Raw genomic sequence first — 17,331 nt, 5'->3', positions numbered from 1 at the left:
GCTACAGCGAGGACCCCACCACCACTCCCCAAGCCTCCCCTCTCGGGCTTCGATGAGCGCCCCCGGCGGTGGGACAGGCGGAAGGGACCCAGCCTGGAGCAGCAGAGACCTCGGAATGTGGAGGAAAGCCGAGTTGGGCTTCGGGGTTTTCCTGACGCTCCTTCTCACCCAACTCCTGGGGCTCCCAAAGGACTACCCTCTCCGCCCTTTCCACCAACATGCCTGCCTATCGCCCACTGCCTCCACCTGTCGTCACCCGGCGCCCTCCGTTCCTCGGCCTCCACCGCTGGCCTGGGCAGTGGGAGCAGGGTCCCCCGCGCTCAGGCTCTGAGGAGGGGTCTCCAGGACTGTGGGCGGGCGCTAGGGTGACACTCAGGAGGGCCTCTGAGCGCTGGAGGGGCGGTCCGGACGGTTGGAGGTCAGAGCAGAGACAGGTGTCCCTGGGACAGGACGCAGAGCAGGGTCCGAGGATGGGAATGTGCCCCAGTCCTGGTCCTCCACCCCCCGCCCCCCTTCTGCCACCAGCGTTCAGGGAGCTCCCTTGGGAGCCGGAGAAGGGGTCCGGGGCCTGAGGCTCAGAGGCGGGGTCTCCGGGGCTGCAGGGAGGGGCCTTTGCGCCCCAGACGTCGGCGTTGGGGGTGGGGTGGAGGGCCGGGGTCTGGGTTCCGCAGTCGAGGGGACCGAGGGGTGTTGCAGGGAGCTCCCCGGGGGCGGGGCTGGGGGCGCCGCGGAGCCGCCCCGAGGTGGCGCAGGCGGGCGGGGACCTGGCGGGCGGGGGCCCCGGGGTCCCGGCGCGCTCGGCCGGGGGCGGGCGCGGCCGCACAATGGCAGGAAGCGGAGCCCCGCGCTTTGTCCGGCGGGCGGCGCAGACCGCCGCTTCCTCCGGCCGCCATGGGGACGGGCCCCGGCGTCTCCGGGCGCCGCGCGGCCTCCAGGCCGGGCCCGGGGCTGCCCTGCCGGGCGGGGGGTCGCGCCCGCGACGGTGAAGGCCAGGTACGAGGCGCGGGGGGCCGGGGGGGGGGGCGCGCCAGTGCCGGCCCCGCGGTATGCTTCCCCACCCCGCGACCGAGGGGGCCGGGCGGCGGCGGTGGCCCGCCAGCCCTTAGCCTTTTGTGTCTGGGGCTGCCTCGGGACACACCTGTGGGTCCCAGGCCCTGCGCTGGGGCCCCGTCTCTCTTTCCTTCCTCTGTCCAGGCCCTGCCCACAACCCGCTGCTCCGGCCTCTGGCCCCAGCCCTAGTGTGAGTGGGGAAGTCTGACTTCGGGGGCCCCATCCCCATGGGGGGCAGCCTCGGCCGTGTTCCCTAAAGGCCCCCCTCTGTTATTTGTAAAGTTGGGGTCCATTCGCTGCCTTTAGGGGTGATCTGGCTGTTCCACCCTGGGGGCTCTCCTCTCTTTGGGCTGAGCCCTGGGAACTTTTCCCCTGGACCCCGCTGGTCCTCCCCCACTGGAAGGGGTGCTGCTGCCCTCAGAGGGTGGCCACGGTGGGCAACGAGAAGGTGGAGAGTAGTAGGCACCTTGGTCTGAGAGAAGGTCCCAGAATCTGGCTTTGGGAAGGAAGGGACTGTCCTGCTTTAAACCCTCGCTCCTGAAGGGAGCAGTGGAGACCCTGCAGTCTGGGGAAGGAGGTATGAGAAGGGGTGGGGGAGTAGACTCAGAGCAAGGGGGCTGTGCCCACCGCAGCCTGAGCCTCCCAGTTAGGCTTGTGGTTCTTGGGGTGGGGGTGGGGGTTCCTGGAAGTTCATTGTCAACAGACCTGTTAAGTGAAGAAACACGTACCTGGTTCAGATCCTGGGCCTGACCCTCACATGCCCCTGCTGTTGGTGAGCGTGGGGGCTGCTGGGAGATTGGAAGCAGAGGAGGTCAGCCACAGGCCGGGCGCAGGCTCCCATCATCATCATCATCATCATCATCATCATCAGTAACAATATTATATTAGTAATAATAGGAGGAGCTGTGGTGGTATTCACCAGAGCCCACTACGGTGCTGGGAAATGAATGTTCCCGAGTGTCTCAAGGGAGACCAGTACCTTCACAGGTGGGCACATAGTAGGTGCTCAATAAATATTTGTTGAATGCTGAATCTGCTATCAGGAGTGAATCTTTGTGTAAAAATCTGTTGTCTGTATGGTGGATTGGTTTAAAAATAGGATTGTGGCAGAGAACCAGGGACCTGGGCTGGAAGGGTCCCAGAGGCCCTCTGCAGGACCCTTCTAGCCTAGCATGGCTCCTGCATGTCACCCCCCGCCCCCCATGCGACTAGGGCCTGGGTGACCCGAAGGGCAGCAGCCCCACCACTCTGTGCCAGACTTGGCACCAGCAAAGTGAAGCTGTCTGGGAAATCACAAGAGGCCTGGAAGGAGTGGGAGGGGGTGCCTGTATCAAGCTGGATGCAGAGGCGGGGGATGGCTGCCTAGCTGGCAGACTGTGGGGCTCCTGGGAAGAAGGGGCTGAAATGCGGTGGGCGCCTTCCTCAGGTTCATTGTCAAGAGGAGATGCTTGCAGCTTGGAGGGGTGGGAGCAGTTCTAGAATCTGCAAAGCCAGTGCTGACTTCTATCAGCAGTGCCCCGGGGACGCCACGGTGCGGGCAGGCAGAGCTGTGGCCGAGGATAGCAGTTTTCACACTATTTAGGAGTAGATTGAGGATAGAAACAGCACCCCTCACCCCCTGCCCAAAGCCCCAAGAACACACTGGAAGACCATTTAAGGAGGGTGTGGAAGTGGGGAGCACCTGGCACTCAGGCTGCCACCGGGCATCTGGGCCATCATGTCCACTGCCATCCGCCCAGGGCTCAGTCTGCCCCCTGCCCGCTGTCATTTCTGTGCCCATGTTTTTGGGGGTTTTGTGGGGTTTTTTTCTGTCTGATGGAGGATTAGGGGGACACAGGAGCCCAAACAGTGAGCATCAAACTATGATTGCTTCCCTCCTGTCTCTATAGCTGCCGCCCCCCCGCCCCCAGGCTGCCCCGAGGCCAGCCTCCCCTGCTCCTCTCTCCCTTCTCAGCTACCCATGAATGTGCTGGAAATCTAGGAGCTGGAGCTACAAAGCACTGGGTTCGGGTCCTGGCTGCACTGGCCGTGTGACCTTCAACAAGTTACTTGAAACCTCCCTGAGTCTCTCTTTCCTCTTCTATAAAATAGAGGTGGTCACAGCCGAGGGGCCCTCAGCACAGCCCCCAGGCACACAGTGATCAGGTTATAAATCGAAATCAGACTTTATCAGCCACCTTCCTTTTCCTCCCTTTGACTCCTTCCTCTGCTGTCTCTAGGCTGCCCGTCCTCACCCCGTCTGTCACCTTGAAAATCTCTCATTGGGCTCTCCCCAGCCCAAAACTCTCCAGCGACCCTCCGTCGCCCTAATTAATGAATGAAACAAGTATTCTCTGAGCTGCTAGGACTGGAGATAGGGCAGTGAGTGGGACAGACCAGCGTCGCCGTCCTCCTGTGGCTGGCGAGGGGTGGAGGCAGCAGAGAGAAGCAGGCAGACTGCTCCCTGGCAGACAGGGCGCCGAGGGGACGGGGAGTGTGAAGGGGCAGTGAGTGACTTTAGAGTAAAGGTCTGTCATTTCCGTGTCTGGGGAAGAGCATTCCAGGCCGAGGGAGCAGCAGATGCTGGGGTTCGGAAGCAGCATGTTGGGGACATGGGGGTGGCGGGTGGCGCGGAGTGAGCCTGGATGGCGGGGCAGGGCAGGAGGCCCCCCCACGGTCACCACACGGGACTCTAGCTTTTCCTGGAGTGAGACGGGAAGCCATTGAGTGTAGTGAGCAGGGGCCACTCTGGCTGCTCGTGGAGAGCAAATGATTGCAGGGAAAGGGTGGAAACAGGGAGACCAATTATGAGGTCATTGTTGTGATGGGCTGAGAGGTGACCGCGATGGAGGCCAGGGGGCAGCAGTGGGCCAGTGGGCATGGCTGGGTTGAAGCTACAGCTATTGAAGGGAAGGCCACCACCACACTGGCTGGGGGTGTAACAGAAAGATCAAAGGTGACCCCAATGGTTTTGACCTAATGTATCCGTGTCCCCGGGGCTGTCGTAACACGGAGCACCCACCGGGTGGATGAAAGTTTATTCTCGCACATGTGGAGACCCACACAATGTAGTGGCAACTTCGCTCATCCACACGTGTGGCCCTGTCCTTGTCCCTCCTCTTCTTTTAAGGACCCTGGTCATAGGATTGCTCCACACTCTACACCATTACAGACCCCAGCATGATCTCATCTTCACTAATTGCATCTGCAATGACCCTATTTCCAAACAAGGTCACTTTCTGAGGTCCTGGGGGTGAGGATGTGACCTGTCTTTTTGGGGGGCCACCGCTCACCCCCATGCCCCCACACAACGGCAAGGCACTGCCATTGACTGAAGTTCAGGGAGCCGCATGGGGCGTTCAGCAGCGCATGTGTGGCCGTTTGCAATCTGAGGTGCTCCTTAGGATCCAAAGGGGGAATTGAGAAGGTTGGTCTGGTGTCCTGGGTGAGGACCTCCCTGAAAGTTTACCTCTGGGAGCCCTCAGCATGTAGAGTCATGTGACTAGCTGAGTCACCAGAGGAGGGATGCAGATCATCATGAGCAGGGGTGAGCAGGGGTGAGCAGGGGCCACTGGTGGGGAGACGAGCAGGAAGGCAGGAAGTGGGCGAGGGGAGCTGAGAGCTGCAGGGGAAACAGCAGAGCATGGGGTTTGGGGGCCCACAGAGGACAAGATGGTGTGAAAGAGACCGCCTGTGTCAGGGCTGGGTCCTGTGGGTGGACTTAGAAACTTGGCAGTCACTGGGGGCCCAAGAAGAGGGAGTTGGGGGGATGGGAAGGGAAAATGGTGGGAGAGGGTCTGAGAGGGAAGAGAAGGTTTTTTAAGGTAGAAAATCTTCAGTTGCAACCATTGTAGTCATATTTGATTTAGGCAGACATCACCAGTGGATGTGAAAACCCTGGAGTGTGAAATTGCTGGGGGTCAGGGTATCTTTTTTTTTTTTTTAAAGATTTTATTTATTTATTTGAGAGAGAGAGAGAGAGTGAGAGAGAGAGTGCAAGAGGGGGCAGGGTCAGAGGGAGAAGCAGACTCCCTGCCGAGCAGGGAGCCCGATGCGGGACTCGATCCCGGGACTCCAGGATCATGACCTGAGCCGAAGGCAGTGGCTTAACCAACTGAGCCACCCAGGCGCCCCATGGGGTCAGGGTATCTTGAAGTACCCCCCCCCCCACAGGCTACTTATTCATCCCAAAGAGAAAAAGGACCTTTACACAGTACAGGGGGTCCCCAGGTGACCCAGCAGCCGGCCGCACGGAGGAGGGTGTGGTCCACTCTGTCATGTCCCTGCCCAAATGCTCGGCCTGAAACCACCCAAGAACCTCCAGAAAGATCCCTGTGGAGGGGCTTTCTGCTAGACCGCTGGCTTGAATGCTTCCAAAACGTCGATGTCCAGAAAGGAAGAAACAAAAACGTGTGGAGAACTCATCCTTAAGGGAATAAACAGACACAACCGAATGTGTGTGAGAATCTTGAACAGGCTCCTATGTGGGAAAACAAATCTATAAAGGCCGTGGTTCAGACAGTGGGGCAAATGCAAATGTAGACTATGGACAGATCATGTATCAGTGCTCAGTTTCCCGAGTGTGACAGTTGTATTGGGGTTTTGTAGGAGAATGGCCATGTTCTTCTGCGCCGGGGAGGGGGAAATGAGAGGGAAGGCCAGTGCAATGAAATGTTCCCAAGTGGGGAAGCTAGAAGGGTGTGTGGAGGTTCTGTACCATTCTTTTTTTTTTTTAAGATTTTATTTATTTATTTGACAGAGAGAGACACAGTGAGAGAGGGAACAGAAGCAGGGGGAGTGGGAGAGGGAGAAGCAGGCTCCCCGCAGAGCAGGGAGCCCGATGCAGGGCTCGATCCCAGGACCCTGGGACCATGACCTGAGCTGAGGGCAGATGCTTAACGACTGAGCCACCCAGGCGCCCCTGCCTGTACTGTTCTTACAATTTTCTGTAGGTCTGAAATATTTAAAAATGGAAAGTCAGGGAAAATACGCTAACGAATACTGGGAGGGGAAACGAGGAAGTGGTCAGGATGGAGTCCTGTTCATGGGGTCTCGCTGAAAGGGGATGAGAGAAGCTGGAGGTGGAGAAGAACAGGGCATGTGAGCCAAAGGACAGGGAGCCTGATGGTGTAGGGGGGAGGGCACTGAGCAGCTCCACACCCCGGCAGCTGGTCCGCTGTCACTGGGAGGCCGGCTGGATTGGAGCGGGGTGAAGCCCCCCCAGTGCAGGGACAGGTGGGTGGGCCTGTGGCGGAGCAACAAGGAAAGTGGGAAGCAGAGTGGGCTAGAGGTGAGCTGCGGGAGCCAGAGGGCAGAGGAGAGGTATGACAGTCATCCCCAGGGGTGGGGGAGAATGTAGACAGGGTGATACAGTAAATACTGGGGGGGCACTGGCTTAGCCCCAGATGTCAGTGCCTTTCCCGAGCTCCCCCCTAACACCCTCCACCCCATGCGAGGTTGGATGCAGGGGCCAGACAGGTCACAGAACTTAGGGCCCAGGGTGTGGGGTGGGGGGGGGGCGCAGACAAGAAGGGTTTGCCAGTTCCGACACCGAGCTGGCCGAACCAAACAGCAGCCCTGAGCATTTTGGGGTGCCCTTCCTTCCTGAACGCCAGGAAGAGGCCCTGGTAGCAGCTGCCTCGTGGTTCCTCCCTGGAAGTCTCCCCTGCACACCGTGTTCTTCGAGGGCAGGGATCTGCTTTCCTCTGAGGATCCCTCAGAATGGACACATAGTGGGGCTTGGGAAACGTCCACAGAGTGAATTAAGGAGCATGAGGCTCCCCGTGGGGAATGGAGGGTTGAGAAGTGAGCAGCCTCGGGAGGGACCAGGAACCCCACCTGTGTACTGTAGCGGCCCGGGCCACCGCTGTGCCCACCTGAGGCCCTGTGGGGCCCAGCCCAACCCACCTCTCCCTCCTTCCCCGCAAGGTATGCCACCACGCTGACTGTCAGCAGCTGCACCACCGGGGACCCCTCAACCTCTGTGAGGCCTGTGACAGCAAGTTCCACAGCGTCATGCATTATGATGGGCATGTCCGCTTTGACCTGCCCCCTCAAGGTGAGCATGGGTAGGGACCCCAGCCTGGCCCTTCGAGTTCCCAGAGCAGCTCCAAACTCCCTGTGTAGGGGCACGGCGTCTTGGTAACTGCCGGAGCTGTGACAGGGCCATCAGAAGGACCGGAGTTGGCTATAAACAGTGAAACCCAAGTATGCTGCGGCCCCTTTTGTGCTACAAGTTTTTTAATAAGAGAAGAAGTTGGGGGACTGTGCCCCATCTCGAGAGCAGGCCTGGCTCTACCAGGTTCTGGGTCTGCATCTCTCGGAGCTGCTCCTGCCTCTTGCCCGGGGCCAACATGGAAAAGGCCCCTTTCTTCTTGTCCTTAGGGCCGGGGACTGCTGGGCAGATCCTCCAACCAGGCTGCCAGCAAGCAGAAGCAGTGAGGGTGGGGGTGGGCAGGTCACAAGGAACTTGTCTCAGGAACAAGAAACCCCCTCCTGCTGAATAGGGACCTGGCCCAGGCCCCGCTGCCAACTGGCTGTGCTGGGGTGATTTACAGGCATCTGAGCCTGGCCAGAAATGCCAAACCTTTGTGTCTGTTTTTAGCTGGTCAGAGGGACAAAAGGACTCTCCCTCTCTGCCAAGGCCCCCTGGGACTTTGGGTGTGGTCACAGTGGTGTGGGAGAGGAGCCTGAGAGAAAGACCTGTAGACTTTTGTCCCTTCCTGCAACAATCCCAGAGGCAGGGTTTCCTTATCCCTATTTTAGAGAAGGGTAAACTGAGGCCAGAGACAGATTTGTATTGGGGGCAGGGCATCACCTGGGTGTCATCCCAGGGTGCTTGTGTCTAGGGAGGGAGATATGCTAAGCCACGACTGCCCCTTCAGGTCCTCACAGACCTGCAGGGCCCTAGCTCCTCTGGGGAAGGGGGATCCCGGGATTGGTAGCAGGCTAAGAAGGGGGCCAGGGAGGGAGGAGGCTTGACCTTTCCTCCCACTTTACTCCAAAGGCTCTGTCCTGGCCCGGAATGTGTCTACCCGGTCATGCCCCCCACGTACCAGCCCTGCAGTGGACTTGGAGGAGGAAGAGGAAAGCTCTATGGATGGCAAAGGGTAGGTGGGCAAAGCAGACACTCTGATCTGAGATCCAGGACCAGAGGCCTCTAAAGATCTGACTAGAGACCCCTCCCTGCCCCTATGGATGCCCTGATTCCTGGAGGAGGCTGCCCAGCCTGGGATCAGACTCCGCCCGACTAGGTACCACTGGGTGTGACTCCCGTGTTGGCCACCAGAGGGCGCACAGACCCTGGTGGGCTCTGGCCTGCCTGGTCACCCTGGGGTGAGCAAGGAGTGGGCAGCTAGCTAGGGCCCATTCACATCCCAACCTGGTGAGGGCCTACCCATGCCTCTAACCTCTGCCCTCTGTCCTGCAGGGACCGGAAGAGCACAGGCCTGAAACTCTCCAAGAAGGCAAGGAGGAGACACACAGATGTAAGGAGCCCCCAGGTTGTCAAGGGGGCTCCTGACAGCCCCTGCCCTTCCTGGGCCCTTTCCTTTCCATCCCCAAGCCTGGCCTGTCTGCTCTGACCTCCAGGACCAGGGATGGGGTCTGGAGTGAGTGGGTCACCCCTGGCCACCGTGCCCTGCAGCCCAGTACTGCCCAACTTAGCCAGGTGGCAGATGCTACGGGAACTCCTCCCTTGGGCAAGAGGGTTACAGGGGACCTCCCTGGGACAGAGGCAGGCTGGGGAGATCCCTGCATTCACTCCCATGCTGGGGTTTCCATTCTGGATCCGGGTGGGGGGGGTCAGAGACAAGGGGTGCAGAAGCTAAGAGACCCGTGCCCTTTCAGGACCCAAGCAAGGAGTGCTTCACCCTGAAATTTGACCTGAATGTGGACATTGAGACAGAGATCGTGCCGGCCATGAAGAAGAAGTCGCTGGGGTAGGGCTTGGTGGGGCCGAGGCAGGGGGAGTGGGGCGAGGTGTACGTGTGGTTTCCTGCAGGCAGAACTGTGTATGTCTGTGTGGTGGCCTGTGAGCGAGCAGGTCTCCCACCTATGGGCAGACCCCCCAGGTGTTCCAGTACATGTATGCATGACTCAGTTCCTGGATCTGGCCCGGCATGTGAGTGTCTACCCTGGGTGCTGACACCCAAGTGTGAGGGCACGGGCGTGCTGGCTTGTGCGTAGACACATGTAGGAGTGCGTGAGCCTCTGCAGGTGTGTGTACCTGTATGTCTTTGTGCCTGCGTATGATCCTGTGGGCGTCTCCCTTTACCATCGGTAAGGTGGGGTGGAGCTGGGCTGTGCATAGGGTGGGGGTTCCTATGATGCCCCCTAACTATACACCTCCCGTCCTCGGGCAGGGAGGTGCTGCTGCCGGTGTTTGAAAGGAAGGGCATAGCCCTGGGCAAAGTGGATATCTACCTCGACCAGTCCAACACACCCCTGTCCCTCACCTTTGAGGCCTACCGGTTCGGGGGACACTACCTGCGGGTCAAAGGTGAGCAGCGAACCTGGCAGGCAGGGTGGCTGGGCCCTGGCTGGCCTCCCAGAGATGGCTGCTTCTTCCCATGCTCAGATTCCCCTTGGCCACGGCCCTGAGCAGGCTCATTACCATACAGGTGTCTCTGCTGGGCCCTGGCAAGAGGTGCTGGTGGGGCAGGGCCCCAGGGGAGGGCAGGTAGGCCTTGGTTTGGATCCTCAGGAGAGAGAGGTCTGTGGTCCCCTTCTCCACTGGAGCTGAGGATCTCTCCTTGCCCCCAATGCTGCCCCAGCCAAGCCAGGGGACGAGGGGAAGGTGGAGCAGGGAGTGAAGGACTCCAAGTCCCTGAGTCTGCCAATCCTGCGGCCAGCCAGGGCCGGGACCCCCTCCTTGGAGCGTGTGGACCCCCAGAGCCGCCGGGAGAGCCTGGACATCCTGGTGAGGCACTGTCAGGACTGGGGGTGGGAAGGGGCTTAGAGGGGAGGTCACCTGGGCCCCTCACCCCTCTCTTGGGCTTTAATTTCCCCTTGTGGGAAATAGGGCTGGCTCTGAGGACAGGGGGCCCCAAGATAATGGGTCTTGTCTTAGAGAGTCTGCTAGTGCCCAAGGAGTGTGTGTGTGTGTGTGTGTGTATGTGTTGTGGATCCATTTGGAGCTGTGCTCATAAGTGCATCTAAATATGCGGGTGACTGTGTGGTGCTTGGGGCTGGCTGGGTGGGGGGCGGTCCAAGTGCATCTGTGCCTGGATCTTCCAGCCCCCAGAGCAGGTACGGATCTCAGAAGAGGTGGCATCCCAGGGTGGGGGTGCAGAGACCCTCCCACATCGCAAGCTTGCCGGAGGTCTAGGAAACCCGCCGTGGGGTGGGGCTGTGGGAGCCAGGGTGGGCCTGGCCTTGATCACCCTTGCCGGCCAGGCCCCTGGGCGCCGCCGAAAGAACATGTCGGAGTTCCTGGGGGAGACGAGCATCCCTGGCCAGGAGGCCCCCACGCCTTCTGGCTGTTCTCTGCCCAGTGGCAGCAGTGACAGCTGGAAGAACCGGGCAGCCAGTCGCTTCAGTGGCTTCTTCAGCTCGGGGCCCAGTGCCAGCACCTATGGCCGGGTATGTGGTCCCCCGGGGGGCCCTGGGGCGGGGTGGCTGGCTGGCCCTGTCCCCTGACCCCAACCCCGGGTCTCCTTCCAGGAGGTGGACAAGATGGAGCAGCTGGAGAGCAAGCTGCACGCCTATGGCCTCTTCGGGCTGCCCAGGCTGCCCCGCAGGCTGCGCTTCGACCACGACTCATGGGAGGAAGAGGGGGATGAGGAGGAAGAGGAGGACGATGCCTGCCTGCGGCTGGAGGATAGCTGGCGGGAGCTCATTGACGGGCATGAGGTCGGTACCTCCGCAGCCCTCCCTCCCGCCCTCCCCGTCAGGGAAAGGGGGACGCTTCTCCCCATTTCGTGGGGCCCTTGCAAGGAGCCAGGGACAGATGCCCTGTGGGACAGCCCTGCCAGGCTGCTGTCATCATTAACTCAACTTGGGGAAACTGAGGCAAGGAACATGCAGTGTGCCACTTGGCTGTTTTGGTGGCAGACGAGGGCCCAGAACTTGGGGGACCTTCGTGTTCCCACTGGGAAAAGGAGGTGGCCTGCAAGGTTGCGCGCCCCCTCCCTGGTCATCCGGGCACGCTGTGGAACCCTTGGCCGACCCCCTGCACTTCCTGCAGAAGCTGACCCGGAGGCAGTGCCACCAGCAGGAGGCGGTGTGGGAGCTCCTGCACACTGAGGCCTCCTACATTAAGAAACTGAGGGTGATCACCAACGTGAGTGTGGGACTGCACCTGGCCCAGAGCCACCCTGCCCAGCAGAGCTTGGGGCTTTGCAGAAGGAACAGGGGGAGGAAAGGGAGAAGGGCTGCACCCCAGGGAGGAGGAGCAGGTGATTCCCACAGGCCAGGCCACCTGCAGGGGACTTTGGGCAAGTGTGCGGAGTTGGCTGGATAAACACTAGGCTCATGCTTTCACTTATTTATTCAGTGACTATTTCTGAACACCTGCTGTGTACCAGGTGTCCAGCAGCCACACCCTGGACGTGGAGGCAGAGTGTGTGTGTGTGTGTGTGTGTGTGTGTCCGTCCTTCAACCTAGGGAGGGTACCTATCCTGGGCTTGGGGTTCAAGGAAAACCCCTTTGTTGAAACTCAGAGGCCGAGCCAGGGCAGAGAGGGAGGGGAGAGCTCCAGGTGTGACTGCGAGGCCAGTCTCCCAGAGATTTCCCTCCAGGTGGGGACAGGGCAGGCTGACCCCCAGGTGGGCCATGGAGGCTGGGCCTTTTCTGAAGGCGTGAACCGTCTCTGTCCCAGGCTGCTTCAGGGTTTCCTGGGAGGGGGAGGGGGAGGGGGTAGAGGGGAGCCAAAGAGTCTGGGTGGGGCGCCGGGACTGGAACAGCCCCCCAGCTGCCGTGCTGCCTGTCCCCACAGCTGTTCCTCTGCTGCCTCCTGAACCTGCAAGAGTCGGGGCTGCTGTGCGAGGTGAGGCGAGGCCCGGGGCCCGCGTGCTGACGAGAGGGTAGGGACCGGGGGGGCGGGGCCGAGGGCGGGGCCGAGCGCACCTCCCGCCCCGCTCAGGTGGAGGCCGAACGCCTGTTCAGCAACATCCCGGAGATCGCGCGGCTGCACCGCGGACTGTGGGCCAGCGTGATGGCGCCGGTGCTGGAGAAGGCGCGGCGCACGCGGGCGCTGCTGCAGCCCGGGGACTTCCTCAGAGGCTTCAAGATGGTACGGGCCGGGCCGGACGCCGGCGGGGACACTGAGTCAGGGCTGGGGCGCCGATCCCAAATGCCCATCACCCCAGCCTCCCCCCCCACCCCCGGCCAGTGGCCCCACACGACCCCTAGTGGTCGGAGGCAAAGAATTCCGAATCGGTCGCCCGGGTTTGAACCCCACCTGGCCATCTGCCCTTCCTACCTGGCGGAGGTCGGTCACTTTCGCGGGAGTTCGGTTTGGACACGGGGGTGATACACCTGCCACACCCTGGGGTGGTCGCGAAAGTGCAGTAGGCAGGGCTGGTGAAGCTCCCGGCGCGGGGCCTGGTCGCGGGGAGCGCGCGGTAACCGTGCCTGTTCCGTCCCGGGCCAGTTCGGCTCCCTGTTCAAGCCCTACATCCGATACTGCATGGAGGAGGAGGGCTGCATGGAGTACATGCGCGGCCTTCTGCGCGACAACGAGCTCTTCCGGGCCTACGTCACGGTGAGAGCGGGCGGGGGCGCGGGCCGGTGGGCCCTCCCGGGCGGCAGGTGCGCGGCGGGCGGGGCCTAGAGCCGGGGGGCGGGGCATGCCCTGAGCCCCGCCCCCGCCTGCGCCGCAGTGGGCCGAGAAGCACCAGCAGTGCCAACGGCTGAAGCTGAACGACATGCTGGCCAAGCCCCACCAGCGGCTCACCAAGTACCCGCTGCTGCTCAAGTCCGTGCTGAGGAAGACGGACGAGCCGCGCACCAAGGAGGCCGTCGTCACCATGGTAACCGGGCCGGCGGGCGGGGTCCCTCCGCGGCTCGCGGCCCCTCGCAGACCCTGGGCCTGAACCCGCCGCCGTCCGCCCCCGCCCCCAGATCGACTCGGTGGAGCGCTTCATCCACCACGTGAACGCGTGCATGCGGCAGCGGCAGGAGCGGCAGCGACTGGCGGCCGTGGGGAGCCGCATCGACGCCTACGAGGTGGTGGAGGGCAGCAACGACGAGGTGGACAAGGTGGGGGACCCCTGGCCCTGCTGGAGCGGAGGAAGGACCAAACTGGCAGACCGGGGCTGTGCTGGGAATCTCGCTTGAGGATGCCTAGCCGAGAACGGGAATCAGACCGTGACCTCTCTATCCTCCCCCCGGCGCCCCCCCTCTCCATCGGCAGCTCCTGAAGGAGTTTCTGCATCTAGACCTGACAGCACCCATCCCTGGCGCCTCCCCTGAGGAGACACGACAGCTGCTGCTGGAGGGGAGCCTGAGGATGAAGGAGGGGAAGGACAGCAAGGTGACTCTAGGGGCCACCCACCCCCAGGGCCCCTTCCCCACCCGCTCCTGCCCTGTGGATTTGGACCACCCTTTCCTGGGAACCTTCTGGGCCCTAGTTAGTGGTTCTCAGCTGCCCTGTCAGTTGGGTGGCAGTTCAAGAAGGAATGACTTTGTGGTCATGTGAGGGCTGAGATCTGCCTGCAGTTTACTCTTTAAAGATATGGCAGCAAGGGCAGAGCAGGTGGGGGGCTGGGCTTGCCCGCTTGCTGGTGCCATAAGGGTTCCTGATGGGAGGGAGGGGGTGCATTCCAAGAGCAGGTCAGGAACAGCCCAGAGCCTTGCTTCCGAGCTATTAATTCCAGGTGCATAACCCAGAGCCTGCAAATTGTGGTTTTAAAGATTATTTATTTGAGAGAGAGAGAAAGAGTGCATGCGAGCGGGGAGAGGGGGAGAGGGAGAGAAGCAGACTTTACACTGAACGTAGAGCCCAACGCAGGGCTCGATCTCAGGACCCTGGGATCATGACCTGAGCTAGAACCAAGAGTTGGATGCTTAACTGACTGAGCCACCCAGGTGCCCCCAAATTGTGGTTTTAAAATCACAAATCATAAATTCCCTTTTTCTCTTTAATGTAAACTTCTTATTGAAATAAATTACAAGTACATAGCTCCATGAAGGAATACCATCTTGCTCTTCATTTTAATTTTTTTTAAAGATTTTATTTATTTGAGAGAGAGAGAGAGAGCACGAGCAGGTGAAGGGGGAGAGGGAGAAGCAGGCTCCGCGCTGAGCAGGGAGCCCGATGCGGGGCTGGATCCCAGGACCCCGGGATCATGACCTGAGCCGAAGGCAGACGCTTAACGAACTGAGCCACCCAGGCACCCCTTTGTTCATTTTAATTTTATTCTCAGGTTCATGGGAGGCAGGGAGCAGGGAAGGTGTTTGACAAAATCTGAGTGCCCCCAGCAACGTCACCAAAGTGCAGTAAGGAAGAGCTTGTGCAGGGCCCAGCCCAAGAGAGGGTGTCACAGCAGACAGGCTGAGGTCCCAGGACCCTGGCCCTGATCCCTGGCCTCGCCTGCTCCCCTTGCTGCCCCCCCCCCCAGATGGACGTGTACTGCTTCCTCTTTACGGACCTACTCTTGGTGACCAAGGCAGTGAAGAAGGCTGAGAGGACCAAGGTCATCCGGCCACCACTGCTGGTGGACAAGATTGTGTGCCGAGAGCTGCGAGACCCTGGTGAGGAGCCTGGCCCTGCTCCTGGCCAGGGGCTATGGCGGGCAGGGGCTCTGGTCCTAGCTGACACTGATGCAAGCCCCTCCTCACCAGGCTCCTTTCTCCTCATCTACCTGAACGAGTTCCACAGTGCTGTGGGTGCCTACACTTTCCAGGCCAGTGGCCAGGCTTTGTGCCGTGGCTGGGTGGACGCCATTTACAATGCCCAGGTGAGAGCCGCGTGGCGGGCGGGCGGAGGGGGTGCCCTGGTGGGGCTGCTGTCCACAGCGCCGTCCCCCACCTGCAGAACCAGCTGCAGCAGCTGCGTGCCCAGGAGCACCCCGGCGGCCAGCAGCACCTGCAGAGCCTGGAGGAGGAGGAGGATGAGCAGGAGGAGGAGGAGGAAGACGATGAGGAGGAAGAGGAGGAAGGGGGGGAGAGTAGCACTTCTGCCACCAGCTCCCCCACCATCCTGCGCAAGAGCAGCACCAGTCTCAGCTCCCAGCACTGGTATGCTCGCCGGGCCCCACCCGGCCGGCCAGAGCAGGGCAGCTGCTCCGGCCCAGCGCTCCTGACCCCAAGGCCCCTGAAACTGGCCAGGGCGCAGCCCCCACCCCTTCCTCTGAATGGTGTCATGCGGTGACCCCCGTGTCGGGGAGACGGCTCTGTCTCCCACCAGAGTCCAGGCGGGGATGGCAAAAGGTTTTTAGCTTGAGTGCCAACTCGGACCCTCTAGTGCTGGCTGGGGGGAGAGCTGAGCCGAGGATCCTTAAGCTAGCCAGCTGGAGGGGGTACAGTGGGGGGGGGGCGGCCGCCAACCGTGGTTATCTGTGTCACGGGCCCAGGAGTGGGGGGTCCGGCTGGTGGGCCACATGCTGCGCTGAGCCTCAGGCTCGGGCAGGGCAGAGGCTATAGACCTCTGCGTGCCGGGCATGGGCTGCCCCAGGCCACCTCCGTGGCTGGGCTGACGGTCTCCTCCCGGCTCCACAGTGCCTCAGATGGCTCGACCGAGACCCTGGCCCTGGTTGTGGTGGAGCCTGGGGAGCTGCTGTCCTCTCCTGAGTTCGAGGGTGGCCCCTTTGGCTCCCAGTCGGACGAGACCTCGGTCAGCACCACTGCATCCTCCATCACGCCCACCAGTGAGCTGCTGCCCCTGGGCCCGGCAGACGGCCGCTCCTGCTCCATGGACTCGGCCTACGGCACCCTCTCCCCCACCTCCCTGCAGGACTTCGTGGCCCCAGCCCCTATGGCGGAGCCAGTGCCCCGGCCCCCAGATTTGCCACAAGCCCCTTCACCCCCACCCTCTCCCCGCCTCCGCCGCCGCACCCCTGTTCAGCTGCTGCCCCGCCTGCCCCACCTGCTCAAGTCCAGATCTGAGGCCAGCCTCCTCCAGCTGCTGTCAGGGGCCACCGCCTGTGGAGCGCTCCCAGCCCCCAGCCGCAGTCTGTCAGAACTCTGCTTGGCCGTTACGGTCCCCGGCATGAGGACTCAGGGTTCCCCTCAGGAAGCTGGGCCCAGCTGGGTTCGCCGGGGGACACCCAGCCCTGGCCGCGGCCCCAAGCCATTGGAGCCAGAGGGCAGAACCAGCTGCCCGGCTGGGGAGCCTGAAAGGCCCGCCAGGAGGAGCAAAGAACTGCCCTTGGGGGCCTCGCCCAGGGTCCAGCCCGAGCCCCCCCCAGGGATCTCTGCCCAGCACCGGAAGCTGACGCTAGCCCAGCTGTACCGGATCAGGACCACCCTGCTGCTTAACTCTACGCTCACTGCCTCGTGAGTGGCCTGGGGTGGCGGGCCGATGGCCCGGGGTGCTGGCATTGGGGGCACTGAGCCTCAGGAATGGGTGGGGGCACTCTCGTGGCTGGGAGCATGTGGCATTAGGGGATGGGGATGGGGGCCTGCTCCAGAGCCTGCATGAGACAGTATCTACAGTGGGCACTGGGAAGGGGCCTAAGGATTCCAGTGGGGCAGAGAGGGTGGCCAGAGCCCCTCTGAGTGGCGTCAGCCAAGGAAGGACTATCTCTCCCTTCCCCTCTCCTGCAGGGAGGTCTGAGCAGAGGGAGGCCCCCCAGGGTGCCACTGACCACGAGACAGCAGACAGCACGCCTCCTGGGGCCTCCCGGTCCCCGCTCTAGCTGCTGCCTGCGCACGCGGGAGCCAGAGCGTGGGGGCAGGACCCCTGATTTGCACTTTGCCAGACTGGATGGAAGTGGAGGAGTGTTCAGCTCCAGGCCCAGGCTGTAGTCCTTCCTCAGGACCCCCCACAAGGCCACCTTCACTAACCTGTCCACCCCACAGGGTCCCTTGCTCGCTGCTCCCTGAAGTCACCAGCTCCAGTCTTCTGGGCTGGGCTCCAGGGTGGCCCTTCCCACCTCCCCCTTCATCTGGCCCCAGCTGGGATGTTTGTTCCCCCGGCCTGGCCTTCCTCACTCCCAGTCCCACTGGCCACCCCAGGCTTGGGTTCGGCTCTGTGTCAAGTGGCATATTTATTGAGCTTTTGATTCTTTTATAAAGACTTGTATATACTACTGGAAGGAGTCCTTTGCTTTTGGAACCCACCCCTTTCCTGACTCAGGAGCACTTGAGCTCTGGGGCAGGCATGTCTCACTCCTGTCCCCCTCCTGTCCCCCTCCTGTC

At 61.6% G+C, this 17,331-nt stretch overlaps 1 protein-coding gene across 7 annotated transcripts in view; it reads left to right on the top strand.

Moving 5' to 3' along the window:
- The window catches only part of PLEKHG5 (pleckstrin homology and RhoGEF domain containing G5), a 27,053-nt gene extending 9,831 nt beyond the window's left edge, over positions 1 to 17,222 (top strand). For 3 of the 7 annotated variants that reach the window (XM_081817381.1, XM_081817382.1, XM_081817384.1), the window contains 20 exons: positions 6,958 to 7,087; positions 8,036 to 8,138; positions 8,459 to 8,516; positions 8,878 to 8,969; positions 9,393 to 9,529; positions 9,804 to 9,949; positions 10,426 to 10,611; positions 10,693 to 10,881; positions 11,216 to 11,311; positions 11,966 to 12,016; positions 12,113 to 12,262; positions 12,623 to 12,733; positions 12,852 to 13,001; positions 13,093 to 13,230; positions 13,385 to 13,504; positions 14,592 to 14,724; positions 14,815 to 14,930; positions 15,008 to 15,210; positions 15,691 to 16,467; positions 16,738 to 17,222. In XM_081817381.1, the coding sequence (XP_081673507.1) occupies positions 6,958 to 7,087; positions 8,036 to 8,138; positions 8,459 to 8,516; positions 8,878 to 8,969; positions 9,393 to 9,529; positions 9,804 to 9,949; positions 10,426 to 10,611; positions 10,693 to 10,881; positions 11,216 to 11,311; positions 11,966 to 12,016; positions 12,113 to 12,262; positions 12,623 to 12,733; positions 12,852 to 13,001; positions 13,093 to 13,230; positions 13,385 to 13,504; positions 14,592 to 14,724; positions 14,815 to 14,930; positions 15,008 to 15,210; positions 15,691 to 16,467; positions 16,738 to 16,747 (3,096 nt within the window). In that variant the 3' untranslated portion in view covers positions 16,748 to 17,222. Of the gene's footprint in view, positions 1 to 865; positions 994 to 6,957; positions 7,088 to 8,035; positions 8,139 to 8,458; positions 8,517 to 8,877; positions 8,970 to 9,392; positions 9,530 to 9,803; positions 9,950 to 10,425; positions 10,612 to 10,692; positions 10,882 to 11,215; positions 11,312 to 11,965; positions 12,017 to 12,112; positions 12,263 to 12,622; positions 12,734 to 12,851; positions 13,002 to 13,092; positions 13,231 to 13,384; positions 13,505 to 14,591; positions 14,725 to 14,814; positions 14,931 to 15,007; positions 15,211 to 15,690; positions 16,472 to 16,737 lie in introns of those variants that run through there. The other 4 variants (XM_081817383.1, XM_081817379.1, XM_081817380.1 and 1 more) reach the window with 4 other exon arrangements.
- Positions 17,223 to 17,331: the final 109 nt, after the last annotated feature.

The sequence above is a fragment of the Leptonychotes weddellii genome, chromosome 4, assembly GCF_054177405.1.
Source record: "Leptonychotes weddellii isolate Sample4059 chromosome 4, ASM5417740v2, whole genome shotgun sequence".
In the NCBI taxonomy this organism is placed as follows: Eukaryota; Metazoa; Chordata; class Mammalia; order Carnivora; family Phocidae; genus Leptonychotes; species Leptonychotes weddellii.
This window is presented reverse-complemented; position numbering and strand designations above follow the sequence as displayed.